General features: G+C 39.5%; 1 protein-coding gene across 1 annotated transcript in view; it reads right to left on the bottom strand.

Moving 5' to 3' along the window:
* Positions 1–17,483, bottom strand: part of LOC129771848 (regulator of G-protein signaling 17) — a 142,191-nt gene that overhangs the window by 46,615 nt on the left and 78,093 nt on the right. The window contains exon 5 of the mRNA XM_055775942.1: positions 439–519. Within this exon, the coding sequence (XP_055631917.1) occupies positions 439–519 (81 nt within the window). The remainder of the gene's footprint in view (positions 1–438; positions 520–17,483) is intronic.

The raw sequence follows: 17,483 nt of genomic DNA, 5'->3' as shown, positions 1-17,483 counted from the left end.
TTAGCTAATTAGACTTAAGTTAATAATTATGTAGTTATAATATATTCAAATAGTTTTAAAATGTATTGCATGATGGTGGCTCTTTATCCACTTGAGCCTAATTAAATCAATAAAGGAAAAAAACATAAATCTATCCCATTTAGTATGATATGTGCAAATGTCTATTTTACCAATGCCAGGTGAGAATTTTAACCCCAAACTAAAACTTTTTTGTCATAATGAAAAATGTACTATTTTAATTATTTTTTAGTAAAACCCGTACTATATATTGCTCAACAGTTATGCTACAATATTCTTCAAAAACGAGGAATTTTGCAGTATATAAACGCAGAAAACAAAGGGCATATTATTTAGGATGAACACTTTACCGCCACTTCTTCTACCTATTGGGAACCACTGTATAACCGGTAAACAAAACTCTCCATTAAAGATACTCACTGTTCGCCATCGAAAAGCGTATCGGAACTAGCTGGGTCTTTTTTCGTAGGCCCGTTGTCTTCTGCATTTTTTATAGCCAAGCTGAAATGGAACAGTGAAAAAATATTGCATTAGATGAGAGTCGAGCTAAAATACGCTGATTTGAACATTACAAAACTTTTAATTTATTTAGAGATTGAAAAAATTCTTAGGATTGAACAATCCTAAAAGAAACAGAATTAAATCTTACCCTTTGCGTATTTTCGCGATGGCCATACGCCATCTCTCTGCCATTCTTTGATCCTTATAGAATGTGTCTTTTTTAATTGTTGAAGAATTCCGGTCTTCCGGTTTTCCGGCTGCAAACAGAACTCGTGTTCTGGCGAGAGTTGTGTTTCACACTTGTTACATTTTATTTTTCTTTCCGGGGGAAATGCTATCCTCTTTTTGACACATGCACCATGTGGAGATTTGCTACGGGTTGAAATTATGGTGATGAATTCTCATAATATTTGCTCTGCCAAGCTTGCATACAGCAGCGACGAGAAGATGAGAAGCTGACATTATCACATGGTATTTTGGGTTCGGAATATTCGCGCATCCGTTTACATTTAGGGTATTTTGCAATGAACAAAATTTATTTGAATTTTGAGTATTTTTAGGTCCACCATTTAAGTTTGAATATTTGTTTGAATGAATTGTTCGCTCGTGTTTAACCAACTCGCATTTCACATTGTACACTTCATTGGCCAAAAAAATAGTGTAGCCCAATCGATGCAAAAAAGTAAGTGCAATTTATTTGTTCTCTTGAAATAATTCGATTCTGTTACGGCGGGTATTACCCAGGATAACGCTGCTTAAGTCCCTGTTCTACACTCTCTGTACCTTACCGTGTAACGAATGCTATGTTTTCAATGTACACAAACGCGTGGGTGTTAAGCAGTACAGTAGTGGCAGAGTAGCGTTCTAAAATGGAGTCGCGTAGAATACGGTGGATTGCTGGATGGTAAAGGGCACGACGATTTAAGTGTTTACTTTGGGTTATTCTCTTTATAGGTGAATAAATAATTGTTCTTCCCGTCAATGGAGAGAGAGAGAGAGAGAGAGAGAGAGAGAGAGAGAGAGAGAGAGAGAGAGCGTGCAATATATGAAATGAGTGAAAAGCGCGCGAGTGGGTGGCTGTGCTAGGAACACTCCTCTAGAAAATGTGCACACATTTTTGTGGTGTTTGCGCTAGTTTTGTTCATATTTCAGTCGCATTTATTCGTTAGTTTTCTGTCTGAATAAAGAGTTCTGACTATATATGTAAGTTGGAAGCTGTTCGTGATGGTTTTTGTTATTTTACACATTCTGCTTATTTGATATTGATAATACGCATACAAATAATAATTCCAAGACGAAATCTACATTTGTAGTGATAACTGTAACTATTTCGGTCTTTTCAACTAGTGACATTGTTATCGGAATATATTCACGATCCAGCTTTAACCACTCACTGAAACCTGGACGCATTAATCAAATTAAAAAGGAAACTCTTTTCCTTCCGGCCCAGTCCTCCGTATGGCCGCAACCTTCAACTAATGTAGTTCCGGTTTCACGGAGAATAAATCAAATCTCTGGGCATTCATTGTATGTTGTGATTCATGTTTCAGTAATGGTAAGGTTGCAACAAAAGTGCGACATATTTCATTTTCTTAGTAGCAAGCATTTGGTTAATTCCACGCAATTCCACGCCAGATCAGTTTTAACAAAGTTTTAAGATATAATTCAAAGATATAGATCAAAGATATAATTCAATATCTAAATATGGTGCACCCGTGGCCGAGTGGTTAGCGTCTCACATTGTCATTCCGGGTGTTCGGGTCGGATTCCCGTTCTGGCCGGGGGATTTTTCGTCAAAGAAATTTCCTTCGACTTGCACTGTGTCACGCGTATTCTAGAGCTTGCCCCTCGGAATACATTCAAGGCGTGTTTTGGCTTAAGAAATCTCAACTATGTATTAATAAATGACGCTAGTTAATGCATACGTTGAGACGGCAAAAGTTCCATGGGGAACGTTCACGCCATTCAAGAAGAAGATATAATTCAATGAAAAAACTGCAAAAAATATTTTTCCTTCTACCAAAAACGCTTATGAATTCAAAAACTGTTCTTGATCTAATGCGTTTTACATGTCGTCAAAGTTTAGGGTCTATCGACCTCTTGAAGGCTATGTGAGAGTTTGGATATTGTATATTGTAGTACAATTACATGTTTATCTATTATAGGCAGAATTATCTAATTAATAAAATTCAGTTCATGAATATTGAAAAGGTAATTTGCAGATAATACGAAAAGTTTTGGTATACAAAGCTTGTTTTTTATGTATTAGAGTTTTTGGTGCTGGTCCCCAGATTGATACAAGATACAAGATCATTTGATCATTCATGGTGTTCATTTTTCAAAAGGGATTTGGCGCGAGCCCTCTAACACATAATTTTATCTAGTACAAGGCCTGAACCATGTAGCTTTAACTATTTCTACAGATTTTATAATTAACTAGCTGACCCGGCAAACTTCGTCCCGCCCAAAATTAGTGTTTTCTTACTAAGAGCAAGTTCATGGGTGCAATCGCAGAACTGTTCATTGATTGATCTTCTAATCGACCCCGTTGAATTTACCTTTTACTAGAAAATTCCTAGTATTTCTAACAAAACTCATCATTATAATATTAGATTATTTTCAGAAACAATTCTTGTTCAAAAATTTTCAACCACTTGCAAATAACATGTTTCTCCGTTACATGGAATAAATGTTTTATACAGAAAATATGATAGAATAAAGACAGCCCTGAATCGTTAAATGCGTGTCTATTCACCATGGAAACGTTTCGTGTCCCCTAAAACATTCGCATGATTTGCTTGATTAGTTTTCGAAATATGCAGAAAATTGTATTTCATTTGTATGGACACCCCCCCTCCCTTTGAGAGGGGGTGGAGAGTCTAACCACCATAAAAACATTTATTGCACCCTAAAACCTCAATTTGCCTAATTTGGTTTTATTTGCTTGAATAATTCTCGAGAAATGCAAGAATTTGTGTTTCACTTGTATGACAGCCCCCGTGGGACACATGATGAAATCGCTAGATGTGGATAATGGAAATCCAACGTGCCCCACGATTTTATTTTAGTCTTATCAATGTCCTAGACTAATGAAGGAGAGGTGTGATAACTGCAAACTGCTACTTGCCTAATTAATTTTCTACATTTTAGTACATTATTATGTTTAATCACAATGAAACCGTTGAACTTAAGAAGTTATTTTTACTTATTTTATTTTCTAGTTTTTAGTACATAATCTGTTTCATAAGAATATTTCTCTACAATAAAACCATTGTACTATATTATATCAGTCAAAAAAATTTCATTTGATACCGATTGTGAGTGGATTGCAGAAAGTACATAGTGTGTTCTCCAAGTTAAGTTCGTTCGTTTGATACACATATCTCAATCAACCTTTTTTTTTTAATAATATGGAAGCTATTTTGTAGCGGCGGCCAAATTGGATTTTTCAAAATGAGCAGTTTTAAAATTACAGCAGAGGTGTTTTATAAATTCGGTCAGTTCCTATTGGTCAAATTTCTATTAATGTGGGACAACCCTACAGACATACATATCATAGATTTGCATTTTTCATAAATAACCGTATTCTACTAGTCAAGCCCTTTCATTTGATACCCATATTGATGGGGTTTTGGAAAACCCATATTGATGAGCAACGAAAAGCGAACGTCGCCCAGTTTATTGGTGGAACGAGACGATTAACTCCCTTCGGTCGAACTGTCTCCGAGCCAGGAGGAGGATGCAAAGGGCCAGAAATGATATCGACAGAGTAGAACGCAGGGAAGAACTCAAAACAGCAAAAGCCGCCCTTAAGCACGAATAGAGACGAATGAACTCTCAGAGTTTAAAGTCTCTTTAATTCAATACCGTTACAGTTAAGCATGAAATAAGACGTAGTAAGATAAACTGCTTCAGAGAACTATGCCGCGATGCCGATGTGAACCCTTGGGGCAATGCATATAGGGTGGTGATGGCAAAGATTAAAGGTTCATCGACACCCAGTGAAAGCTGTCCGGTGCGGTTGAAGAATATCGTAGAAGGGCTCTTCCCGCAGCATGATCCGACGAGCTGGCCAGCAACACCATATAGTGAAAATGAAGAATACGTCGAGAGAGTGTCCACAGAAGAGCTGTTGGCGGCGGCAAAAGAACTGAAAGTGAATAAAGTACCTGGCCCCGACGGAATCCCAAATGTGGCCCTCAAAGCCGCGGTTGAAGCGTATCCAGACCTCTTCAGAGTAACGATGCAAAAGTGTCTGGATGAAGGATGCTTTCCAGATATTTGGAAGAAGCAGAAACTGGTACTGTTGCCGAAACCAGGAAAGCCGCCAGGGGAACCCTCTTCCTATAGGCCCATCTGTCTACTGGATACCCTCGGAAAGCTGCTGGAGAAGATAATTCTGAACAGGTTGACGAAGTGCACAGAAAGTGACAACGGACTCTCGAAGACGCAGTTCGGGTTCCGGAAATATAAATCCACGGTGGATGCCATCCTGTAGGTTGCCGAAGCAGCTAGAAAAGCCTTAAAACAGAATAGACGCGGCAATCGATACTGCGCTATAATAACGATTGACGTGAAAAATGCTTTCAACAGCGCCAGTTGGGAAGCTATTGCCGAAGCACTGCACCGAATGAAGGTACCGAATAATGTGTGCCAGATCCTCAAAAGCTACTTTCAAAACAGGGTTCTGGCTTACGACACAGAGAAGGGACAGAAGGCATTGAATATTTATAACAGCGGGTGTCCCTCAGGGCTTAATCTTGGGTCCAACGCTGTGGAACGGGATGTACGATGGTGTGCTGAGGTTGAAGCTTCCTACAGGAGTGAAGATTACCGGCTTCGCCGATGATATTTCCCTGACGGTGACAGGCGAGACTCGAGAGGAAATCGAGATGCTGGCTACAGAGGCGATAAAGATAGTGGAAAATTGGATGAAAGAAGCTAAGTTGCAGATAGCACATCACAAAACCGAAATGGTGTTGGTCAGCAATCACAGAGTTGTAAAGCAAGCGAAGATCAATGTTGGGGCGCATACTATCGTCTCCAAACGTGAGCTGAAATACCTTGGGGTGATTATCGACGACCGACTAAATATCAAGAGTCATGTTAAATACGCATGCACGAAAGCGGCCAAAGTCATCGCGGCGCTAACTAGAGTTATGCCGAATAACGCGGGGCCTAGCAGTTGTAAGAGACGCCTCCTGGCCAGTGTAGCAACATCAATACTCCAATATGGCGGTCCAGTTTGGGCAGCAGCGCTTGAATGCCAACAAAATCGCAAGCTGCTGACTAGAACATACCGAATAATGGCGATGAGAGTAGCGAGCGCATATAGAACTATATCTGCGGATGCGGTTTGTGTCATAGCCGGAATGATCCCGATCGATCTCACTCTGGCCGAAGACGACATGTGTTACAAACAGAGAACAGAAAGCGTGCAGAGTAACAGAAAAGTGCGGGTAAGAGCAAGGGCTGGCTCCATGAGAAAGTGGCAGCAGGAGTGGAACAACACGCCTAACGGTAGATGGACCCACAGCTTGATCCCGAACATCACTACTTGGGTAGAAAGAAAACACGGAGAAGTGAGCTTCCACCTGACGCAATTCCTATCCGGTCATGGTTGTTTCAGACGGTACTTGTACAGATTCGGCCATGCAAGTTCGCCGATTTTCCCAGAGTGTAACACAATAGAGGAGACAGCAGAACACCGTAGTCACATCATTGCTTTTCCAACTACATGCTATTAATTCTACACCGTCATAAACTTAATCTAAACTAATTAGATGTCACAAAGTAAAAACACCGACGGGCTGTGCCAAGTGTAGTATAAAGTAAACATTGGCAGAGGACAACGGAACGGAACTGTCCCTAATGGGTTTACCCGGGGTGACATAATCAAAGTTAGATGTGTCCGACCGATGGAACATATAAATACACCCTCGCCGAGACAGGTAGCGTCATCGTAATTCACTAACTTCATATTATGTCGGTGTGTGGGGGAAATGGGAAAAAAATTGTATATACTAAAAAGGATACTCGAACCACGCTCACTTGTGAACCACTGGATTGGTACGGTATACGAACGATTTATAATTAGAGCTGGCCTTCTAAGGATGGCAATTTTTTTTATTATTTCATGAGCATTCATGAGCCAACCATATTCCTGAATTTAAAGCATATAGTGTATTATTGATTGATATTCGTTTTTTCCCCAACACTGCGCGATTAATTGAAATTATTAAGAAAACTGTTAACTATAAAGTAATATTTTCCTAAAGTGTCTGCGTTTTGTATACCGGAACAACTTTAAAATGCACATAACGAACGTTAGTTTAGAAAAAAAGTGTGAGTTCACTTTCGAAAAACACATACACGTTGATTTTCGGAATGGAGAATCGTTCAGAATGAGTTTACGACGAAAAATGTCAATCTTTTCAATGAATTCATCAGATTTCAGTATTGCTGAGGCTAAACATAGAAGTAGTCACCCTCGTTTTCATTGTTTCACCGTCATGTAATTTAGTATATACAGTTGGAATACGCGCTTTTTAAATTTAAAATATGAAAGGGTATATTCAGTAGATTAGGCAGTACGCGGAGCAAAAACCATACCCTAAATGAATGAGAGGTTTCATAATGTATTGGAGACCATCCAGAACCCAAACATCATAAATGTTGCACACAGTCTACACAGCCAATTGAGAGCGATGGAGGGAGCCCCATTGCCCCCGAAAAATACCTTTCGCAAAAAACGAAAATTAAGTTTCCTCGGGCTATCGGTGTTATTTGCGTTTTACGCCCATCGGAACTAAACCGAAAGCCTTCAGGCTTGGCTTTGTTTCGCTTCCATCCGTTTGTCAAAGCTGTGTTTTCTTTGCGGCCAGCCGTTACCCGCTGCCATTTTTCATTCATGTGGGTCAGTGAGGAGTACTTTAGCCTGGGGAAGCAGCTACTGCACAACACAGGACAAACTTCAATCCACACCGGTCGATGCGAGGGAACGAAACAAAAAACCAGAGTCCTTATGTGTTGTGTGTTTGTCATGCGATGTACGTGTGCTTTCGACCGCCGCGTCCATCCCCCTTCCCCCTTTTTGGTATGGTAAATTGAAAAGGATTAAGTGGTTGGGTGAGATGATAAATGTTTATTGTTCTTCTTGTTTGGTATGGTTTGAAAAGTGCCTACGCAAATATTGAACTAATTTTCTGAGAACCAGCAATAGCATTGTTTCCTGCGAATGTTTGGTCCTCATTCACATTAGTAATTAGTCATAAGGATGGCCGCAGCCTGGTGGGTAAGTGGTTCAGGTTCAATCTGATGCCGGAGTGACTGATGCCTAGAGGAGGAAAGCTCGCTGAAATGTCACATTTGTATTTCAAATTCTACAACAGTTCCTCGAATTGATATTAGTATCTTACACATATGCGTCGTCAATAGCAGGAATGGCATTGTTTCAGTTTTCTACAATATATAGGGGAAAGGGGGGCAGTTTCGGACAACGCTCGTAAAAATTAAATGGTGCAATTTTCAATCAAATTAAAAATGTAAGTAAGTTAACAGCCCTTCCACCAACAGCTGTCATACGGTTTGACATCTCCTGGTTGTTTATTACTTGAGAAAACAACACAGTGCCCTTTTTCATACACGTTTCGAAACTTTTGAGCTTGAAGTTGTAAATATTTCCCTAATTTCATTGTGAACGATTTAGAAATTTAAGTACACCACCTCAGTTAGTAACCAATGTGTGTGTTAGTAAAGGTCTATTTATTGGATAAAATAATGATTTGTCTTCGGATGGTGGTGGGGCATATTCGGACATGGGTGGAGGGGATCTGGCATAGTGGTAACATCCATGCCTCTCACGCTAAAGGTCACGAGTTCAATTCTCACTCCCGACATTCTTATTTCTTATTCTTATTCATATTGCGGCGTACTGCTGCTCCTGCCGCAAGTTCAAACAGTGCCTCACATATTGCCAATTTGGCTACTGTTTCTTCTCTCAGAGGGCTAAATGTATTTGTTAAAGTCTGCTTCATTTAATATTGGAACAAATTCTTTTGCTCATTGTGGCGCTCCTAGTGGACGGATTTGGAAACTTTTTGCACCCACGTGTCGGGAAATTCATTACCTTTCACCATGTATTTATGTCATAACACCAAACGATAGCATTTTGTAAACAACCGCCATGGAAGCCGAACGGAGAGATAAAATTGTGCACAGTTTTCTTGAAAATCCATTGTTGTCGGCATCTAAGCTAGCGTTTAGCTTAAAATGCCCAGAAATACCGTATGGCGTGTTATCAAGCAGTACAAGGAAACATTGACGACGGCTCGGAAGCCGCATTCGAAGCGTCGGAGTGGAACTGTCGACCGGAAACTGCGTGGGAAAGTCATCAAGGCCGTCAAGAGGAATCCCAATCTTTCAGACCGCGATTTGGCCAATAAGTTCCAGGCCGCTCACAGTACGGTGCGACGAATTCGTCTCCGGGAAGGAATAAGGTCATTCCGAGCCAGCAAACAGCCAAATCGGACGCTGAAGCAGAACAATGTGGCCAGAATCCGTGCTCGAAAGCTGTACGACCAAGTGCTGACCAAGTTCGACGGATGTATTCTGATGGACGATGAGACCTACGTGAAGGCGGACTTTGGGCAAATCCCAGGTCAAAAATTTTATTTGGCGACGGCTCGGGGAGATGTACCTGCAAAATTTAAGTTCGTGTTTGCGGATAAATTCGCCCGCAAGTACATGATTTGGCAGGGGATATGCAGTTGTGGACAGAAAACCAAAGTCTTTCTCACTGACAAGACAATGACATCAGAAGTCTACAAAAAAAAGTGCCTACAGAAACGGATTCTGCCGTTTATTCGTGCCCACGACCGTCCAGTAATGTTTTGGCCGGACCTCGCAAGCTGCCATTACAGCAAAACGGTTATGGAATGGTACGCAACGAACGGGGTCAGCGTAATACCGAAGGACCTCAACCCCCCAAACTGCCCCCAGTTCCGGCCGATAGAGAAATACTGGGCAATCACGAAGCGGAGGCTTAAGGCAAAGGGAAAACTTGTTAGGAACATGACTCAAATGAAGAACTGGTGGAATCAAATCGCCAAAACGGTGGACGAAAAGGGTGTGCGCCGCCTAATGTGCCGTATTACGGGAAAAGTACGAGAATTTCTTCGAAACAGCAATGAATAATTTTTTTTTTTTATGAAAGAGTAAAGAAAATGCTACATTTGTATGAAAAACAAATTATGAATTCGTTAATAAATGACTGAACTACACGCAATTGTTTGTGTTCCAATATTAAATGAAGCAGACTTTAGTGTTAGCGATTTCAGTTTTCTACAATATATAGGGGAAAGGGGGGCAGTTTCGGACAACGCTCGTAAAAATTAAATGGTGCAATTTTCAATCAAATTAAAAATGTAAGTAAGTTAACAGCCCTTCCACCAACAGCTGTCCTACGGTTTGACATCTCCTGGTTGTTTATTACTTGAGAAAACAACACAGTGCCCTTTTTCATACACGTTTCGAAACTTGTGAGCTTGAAGTTGTAAATATTTCCCTAATTTCTTTGTGAACGATTTAGAAATTTAAGTACACCACCTCAGTTAGTAACCAATATGAAATGAAAAAAACGTGCATACAACGGGGAAATAAAGGTCTATTTATTGGATAAAATTATGATTTGTCTTCGGATGGTGGTGGGGCATATTCGGACATAGGTGGAGGGGATCTGGCGTAGTGGTAACATCCATGCCTCTCACGCTAAAGGTCACGAGTTCAATTCTCACTCCCGACATTCTTCCAAAAATGGAAGTAAAAGTGACGAACCAGCCAAATGAGTTGAAAGTCACTATAATACAGATATATATAAAAAAAAAAAAAAAAATATATATATATTCGGACATCGTTCACGGGGCACATTCGGGCACTTTTTTTTTATCTGTATTATAGTGTTTTTCAGCACTTTTGGCTGGTTCGTCGCTTTTACCTCCATTTTTGGAAGAATGTCAGGAGTGAGAATTGAACTCGTGATCTCAGCGTGAGAGGTATGGATGTTACCACTACGCCAGATCGCCTCCAAAAACATCCGGGCACTGTTTAATACCTCAGAAAATTTGTGTCTGATAGTTGTTTACTAACAAACATCAATTTAGTCTGATTCTCAGACCTAATGATGGTTCGAAATTAAAAAAAAGAAAACCGATAGAACGAGCATCAACGAAGATGAGATGGCAAGAGCTATCGAACTAGTTTCGAATAGAACGTTTTCATGATTCTAGCTCACAGGCGGTCCAACTGGGTCCATTATTATTGCTAATTTTTCAACTAACGGTTGCATAACGGGAAAACTGTTTCTCAATGTTCTGGAACATTTGAAACAGGTAGCAAAAAGCAACGTTAACGAATCAATTTCAAAAAATCAAAAATCAATCAAAAAGTCATTGCACTTTGGAAACAATTAAATATTGCCGAAAAATTGCACAATTCATGTATCTTTTCCAACTTATTTTTTTCGCTTACAGTCGCTGGATATTCCAGCTATGGGCCCTTTCAAGCAAAAGCTCTCAGTTTCCCAGAACGATTGGCTACTCAACTATCCTGGAAAAAACTATTTCTATGCAAGACCTTTCAGCTATAGTTGTATCGGCTTAAAATTCTTCTTTCAATCTGAGTGATATCTTAGCTGGATTCAAAATGACAGGTTGCTATCCATTCTCAAGAAAGGTTTCTTCGGACAAGGATTTTGAATGCCCGAATGATTTCACCTACTGGAGCGGAGGTAGCAACTGACTCATCGGGTATTACAGTGGTAGACATTCGTTTAGCCGCACCCTATTTTTCCGCAATATTTTTAAAAATAAGTCAATTCTTTGTACAGTTTTGCTCATAAAAGACGATTATTGTTTATTTTCATCGGATTCATTCAGAAAAAAGTATAAATTCACTTTTTGTTTTCTAAGTAATTCAAGTATGTGGACAGGGTGGGTGGACATTCGTTTAGCCGCATCCTAAAATTTCAATAAAAAGAAAAAATTGCGGCAAATATTGAGCCCAATCGAAAGCCAATATTTAGTATGTCCACCTCCATTTCGGATCACTTTGAAAACTCGATTTGGCATCGAGTCAGACAGCTTTTAAAGTGTTGCCATATTGATTATAGCCAAACATTCCTGAAATATTGCCTTAAGACTGGAAATGTTGTCAAATTGTCATCCGTTTGCATAGACCATCCCGGCCAAGATTCTCCATATGTTCTCTATGGCATTGCAATCGACTGCAAGCAGGTCATTCAAGAAGAGGAATGTCCAACTCGCAAACCATGCCTTCGATTGCTTGGAAACGTGGATCTATGCATAATCCTGCTGAAAAAACGACATCCTCGGTAGCGTTATTCTAAATATGGCCAATCAAAACTGGCCTCCAGTAATTGAAGATACTTTTCGGAATTCATTCGGGTGAAAATGAAACAAATGAGAAGCTTGCTGTGATAGGAAACGGCTCCCCACAATGTCAATGTACCGCCACCAAAGTTTCGCTTCGATCTCTCGACATGCCGTTGACTTAAATTGTACCAATAGCAACTGTAACAGTCCGGACCATCCAAATTGAACTTTTTTCGCCGGAAAATACAACATTTTCCCATTCTAGTTTCCATTCCATGTATTGCCGGGCGAAAATGAGATGCTTCTGCTTATGGGTGGCGGTCAGTTTCGGCTTCCCTTGAGGTTTCTTCCACTTATGTTTGGTGACTCATTCAAGATGCGCGCAATATGCCTATTCGTTACTGGAACAACCGATTCTGCCTTAATGTATGAGCAAGACATCGTTTCCTGGTTGCTTCGTGTCTTATTCGACCTTTAAGACGCAAAGTAACTTTGGTGTTCCCATATATCTGGCACTATTTAAAGAAATTCCGTACCACTTTCTCAGGTCGACCAATTTTTGTTACGATCGAGCGATTAGAAAACTTTTGTTTTTTGAATATCTTTATTATTTTCCGCCCCTCTTCCGTCAATAGAATACCTTTCGTCATTGCTTTAAATTCTACGTAAATCAGTAATATGACCAACTTCTTACGTTGCACATCTAATATTTATCTTATAAATTGAACATTCCCAAGTATTTTTTCAAAAAACACAGATAAAGGCTTGGTGATTATGCGAAAACTCGATTTTTATGCCCTGCGGCTAAACGTATGTCTCAGGGAAAAACGACGTTAGAATGTTTATATCCACCGATGCCGCCGTGTGAGTGTGTGTGTGTGCGTGTGTGTGCGTGTGATTGTGATGCACGTCCTTTCAATAAAATTGCCTTAAATATACTATCACTACAGCAAATAAGTATCCCGATAAAAAGAACATTCCTAGTTGTTTTGTAAGTGTTTCATGTTTTTTTTTCAAGTGCGGCTAAACGAATGTCTATCACTGTACAATAATGCTGCAAAACATTGCGTCTACAGCACAAATAGATTTTACTTTGGCAACTTTGTCCCCGGAAAATGTTGAACCTTTTCCAAAAACTTCACCGCGGAAAACCACCACTCGAAAACGGAAGAAAGCAAAATCACGAATTCTCACTGACCCTCATAGCAAGCAGTTTCCTTTCAGACAAATACTGATAAACAGAAAATCGGAAGTAATTGTTGATAAACATAAAGTTTTATTTTTTTTTCGCTGTCCAAAAGTGTCCCAGGACTGTCCGAAACTGCCCCACACATGGGGTACATTCGGACAAGAAGCCAATTTTCAAAAATTCGAAAAAACCATTCGTAATCGCATCAACACACACCTCTAATATGCTCATATGATACATTGATATCCAAATGACAATCAGGATGAATTCAGGATTTTTTTTAAGTTTACAAAAAATATTAAAAATCAAGGAAAATAAGCGTCCGAATGTGCCCGTCTCTCTCCTACTCTATCCATTTATGACTAGAGTAATGGTTTGATGCTTCGATATACCAGTGAATAATTGTGTTGTTTTCTCAAGTTATGTATACGATGTTTTTGTTGTGTCTCTTATGTTCTTCAGTACGACCCACTTATAGTTGGTTTATACATTAACATAAAGAAGGGAGGTCGGGCATCCTTGGAAGCAGAGTTGAGGTTTTAAAACGATGGAGCAGCTTTATGATTTTCATTCCAAACAATGCACATATCGATTCGAGTTTTATTCTTGCTGACATACACACTCGATATAGGCTTGAAGTGTTACGCATTCAATCAATTCTGGTTGATCGTTATGCATTTAGATCTATGTTAGATTAATGGACTATTTCCATTTAACGGGATGGATTTTGTTTTGTCAGTTGAATGTGTCAAAATTTTACTGAATTACGTTGGGAATGTATAGGACAGTCATCTTCTCTAGTATCAACTTATTGAACTCTTGAGCATACTACTAAAATGTTGGACTATCCGCAATTTTCGGGTGTCAAATAATATTTATTTGAACAACATGTTCCCATTAATGTTACGTCCATTCGTGAGAAACAACTACCACCTACAGGTAGATTCCTGATCCCGTGTCAACGGGCAGACAGGTTACCTTGCTTTCCCTGACACGAACCAAGATTGTTGCTGCTAGTTGCCGGCCTGAGAAAATGAAAAGCACATAAATCATTTCTATCCGCCTATCCGACCACTGCATGATCCGTGTAGTGCAAAAGCACGCTGTCGGATGGAAAATATACAACGGGAAGGACTTGGGATTTCTGTGCCTGTTGCTGGATTGTGCAGATTAATCTTTTCTGTGAGAATTAATTCCATCGTAAGTTCATTTTTATCCTGCTTTTGCCTGCAGACTTGGGGTGGGGGCAGTGCACAAAGCGTTGTAGTGATTCCCTAGCGCCAACTAACAATTTTTTTATGTTCAATGTTTCATGGGGAAAGAGTCCATGTAATACTGATGAACATTAATCTTCTTAGGAGCGGTCCTTGGACTTCCTCACCGGACAAAACAAAATAGGTGCGTCGGTGAAAGTGGATAATGATAGTTGAGTTGTTCTGTAGTGTTTTCTGTGTCTTTGTTTTCGAACCTTATGCTTTTAGAAGGATTGCTTCGGTAGTATTTTATTATTCGTGCTGGCCTTGTTCCACTTATTGACCAACAAACCGACCGATTACGATTAATTTACAATAGCTCTTATTCTGAATGGGTTTATTTTGGGTTTATGTAAAAGATGCATGGTAATTGGTCGCAAGAAGTAAAGGGTTTTCCATTTCGGTCTTCCGAAAGTATACAGCCCTGCGCTGACAACCGTTTGACATAGCTGTCAACCAAAGTGTCATATCGTTAGTTGAATGTCTGCCATTTTACAATATGGATCGTTTTAGCATTGCAAAATGTGTTAATTTTGTTAAATTATACTATAAAAATGATGAAAAACCGGCAAATGTTTTTCGAGCATTACGGACGGATTTTGGTCGTCATGGACGGCCTACAGAGCACACAATCGCTAATGTAGTGCGTAAATTCGAACAAACTGGATCCGTAGCGGATATTGTGAAACCTGTGCATCATCGTAATGTGCGTTCGGCCGAAAATATTGCTGCTGTTTCTGCCAGTGTGGAGGATGACCCGAATGTTTCGATTCCACGGCGTGCTCAGCAATTGGGCTTGTCAAACACATCATTGCGGCGAATTTTGCATTTGGAATTGCACCTATATCCATATAAAGTCCAACTGGTACAAAAATTAGAGCGTGGTGACCATGGAATGCGTCGGGCATACGCCGATTGGATGAACGAACAACAGTAGCAAAATGCTGAATTTTCGCATCAAATTTTCTTCAGCGATGAGGCACATTTCGAGCTCGGTGGCTATGTGAATTTTCCCAAAATTTCCGTATATGGGGCTCAGAAAATCCACACGTGTTTGTTGAGAGACCATTGCATCCGCCAAAAGTCACTGTTTGGTGCGCATTATGGTCTGGTGGAGTCATCTGGCCGTATTTCTTTGAAAATGAGGACGGCGAGACGGTAACTGTGAATGGTGAGCGCTATGGCCGCATGTTAACCGATTTTTTTGCCACAAATTGAAGATATGGATACGGATGACATGTGGTTTCAGCAGGACGGCACCACGTGCCACACAACACGATCGAACCTGGCCATATTGCGAACGAAATTTGAGGGACGCATAATTTCGCGTTTTGGTGATGCCAATTGGCCGTCCAGATAATGCGATTTGGACCCGCTAGACTTTTTTTGTGGGGTAATGCGAAAGACCGTGTCTATGCCAACTCTCCGCAAACTCTTGAACATTTGAAGAACAACATTCGTGAAGTTATGACCGAGATACCGCCCCATATGTGCCGAAAAGTCATCGAAAATTACCTGTTCAGAATCAAGGTGTGCGAGGAAGCCCTAGGTGGACATTTGAATGATGTATTTCACACATAATGGCATAAACCAAACTTTAATTTGAAATAAAAGTTTCATTGAAATTCGAATTGTAAGTGTGTTTTATTTCAATTTACTTTCGGAATTTAAAGTTGGAAAACCCTGTATAAGTCTGCCACATCTACAATAGACGACACTACCAAATCTTTAGTACATTGATAGAATGTGCAATTCTTGGACTTGAATTTTGTAGAGAAAATGTCAGATTCATATCGCATCACTACTAGATGTTGATTCATTTTCTAGATTACAATAGTAACCTAGTAGTCGTTGGTCTTGTCATCGCGCAATTTATTTACACACGCATTATGGAGCAGCGAGCAGCGTCGTGAATCATTTTTTTAAAACTTTTCCACAGACAAATAGCTGGTCCATCCGAATGGCATCTTAAACATCATTTCGGATAAACATGTTATGGACTGAAGGTTCAGGGAGAAAATAAATCCCTGAAGTGCACTGTAAATTGAATTGAGTTTTCAAAGAAGAAACAGGTGCACTTCGAAATGGTTCCGGTGAGTGCTTTCATTTCATTTCTCGTTTTATGATGTAATAATTCCATTTTTTCATTCCTAATCTACATATTGATCTACTGAACGAATACACCAAGAATAAAGAGATCCTAAGCTATGACTTGAGTATCATATATTAGCAAGCCTTGGATCAAAGGCTACGTATTTTATCATCATCTCAAAAATATACAGATTTTCTGTCATTGCTTTTTTCTAATTTATTTCATTGAGTTTCTGTTATTGTTTGATATTTATTTCACTGTTATTGTTTAATATTTTTTATATATATTTTGTTTCTTTGCGTGTTATATTTTGTCTGTCCTCTCTCTTTTCCGTTTATAGTTTTTTTTCTTAAATTTAAAAAGACCAAAATAAAAAAAAAAGAATAAATATCATTCGGCCACTAGTTACTATGTACCTTCAGTTCAGATTCCATGTAGTTTCTCACAGTATCTACCGTTCTGAATCATATTTCGGACGCTTAAGGTATATGATGAAGAAAACAGGTCTAAACTTTATGCACAGGTATTATTTGGTTGATATTTTTAACAAATTAGTTCAATAAGCTTTTAAGCTTTCTACCTTGGTACCTATTTGATTGATAACATAAATAAATTATTCTTCGAAAACCCCGATTTCCTTTACTCCCCCCTTGGGTGGCTTTTCGATTTTCAAAAAACTCAAACTTTGACCACTTTGCGCCACTCTCCCTTAAGTTCGATTGAGCTGAAATTTACTATAGGGTGTTTTTTCGAAGTGGTGAACATTTTTTATAGGGTAACTTTTTGAAATTTTAGGGTCGATTTTTTCCATACATTCATTGGCACCCTAATCTACAAGTCGAGAGTGTTCCTCCTAGAAACCCTTCTAGTATTAGACAGTACCCGGATGTTCAGAGTGCTTCCAAAAATTATTGGGTGATAATGTTTCATCCCAAAGGGAAACCCCTAAGAGCGATCCAAAAAATCAGTGTTGTGCTCTTGGATTGTAAACAAGCGGTTGTCGATAATACTGTGTTCTCTGATCAGTGTTTGGATTTCGA

The sequence above is a fragment of the Toxorhynchites rutilus genome, chromosome 2, assembly GCF_029784135.1.
Source record: "Toxorhynchites rutilus septentrionalis strain SRP chromosome 2, ASM2978413v1, whole genome shotgun sequence".
NCBI classification, from domain to species: domain Eukaryota; kingdom Metazoa; phylum Arthropoda; class Insecta; order Diptera; family Culicidae; genus Toxorhynchites; species Toxorhynchites rutilus.
The sequence above is the reverse complement of the archived record's forward strand: the minus strand, read 5'-3'. Positions and strand labels throughout refer to the sequence as shown.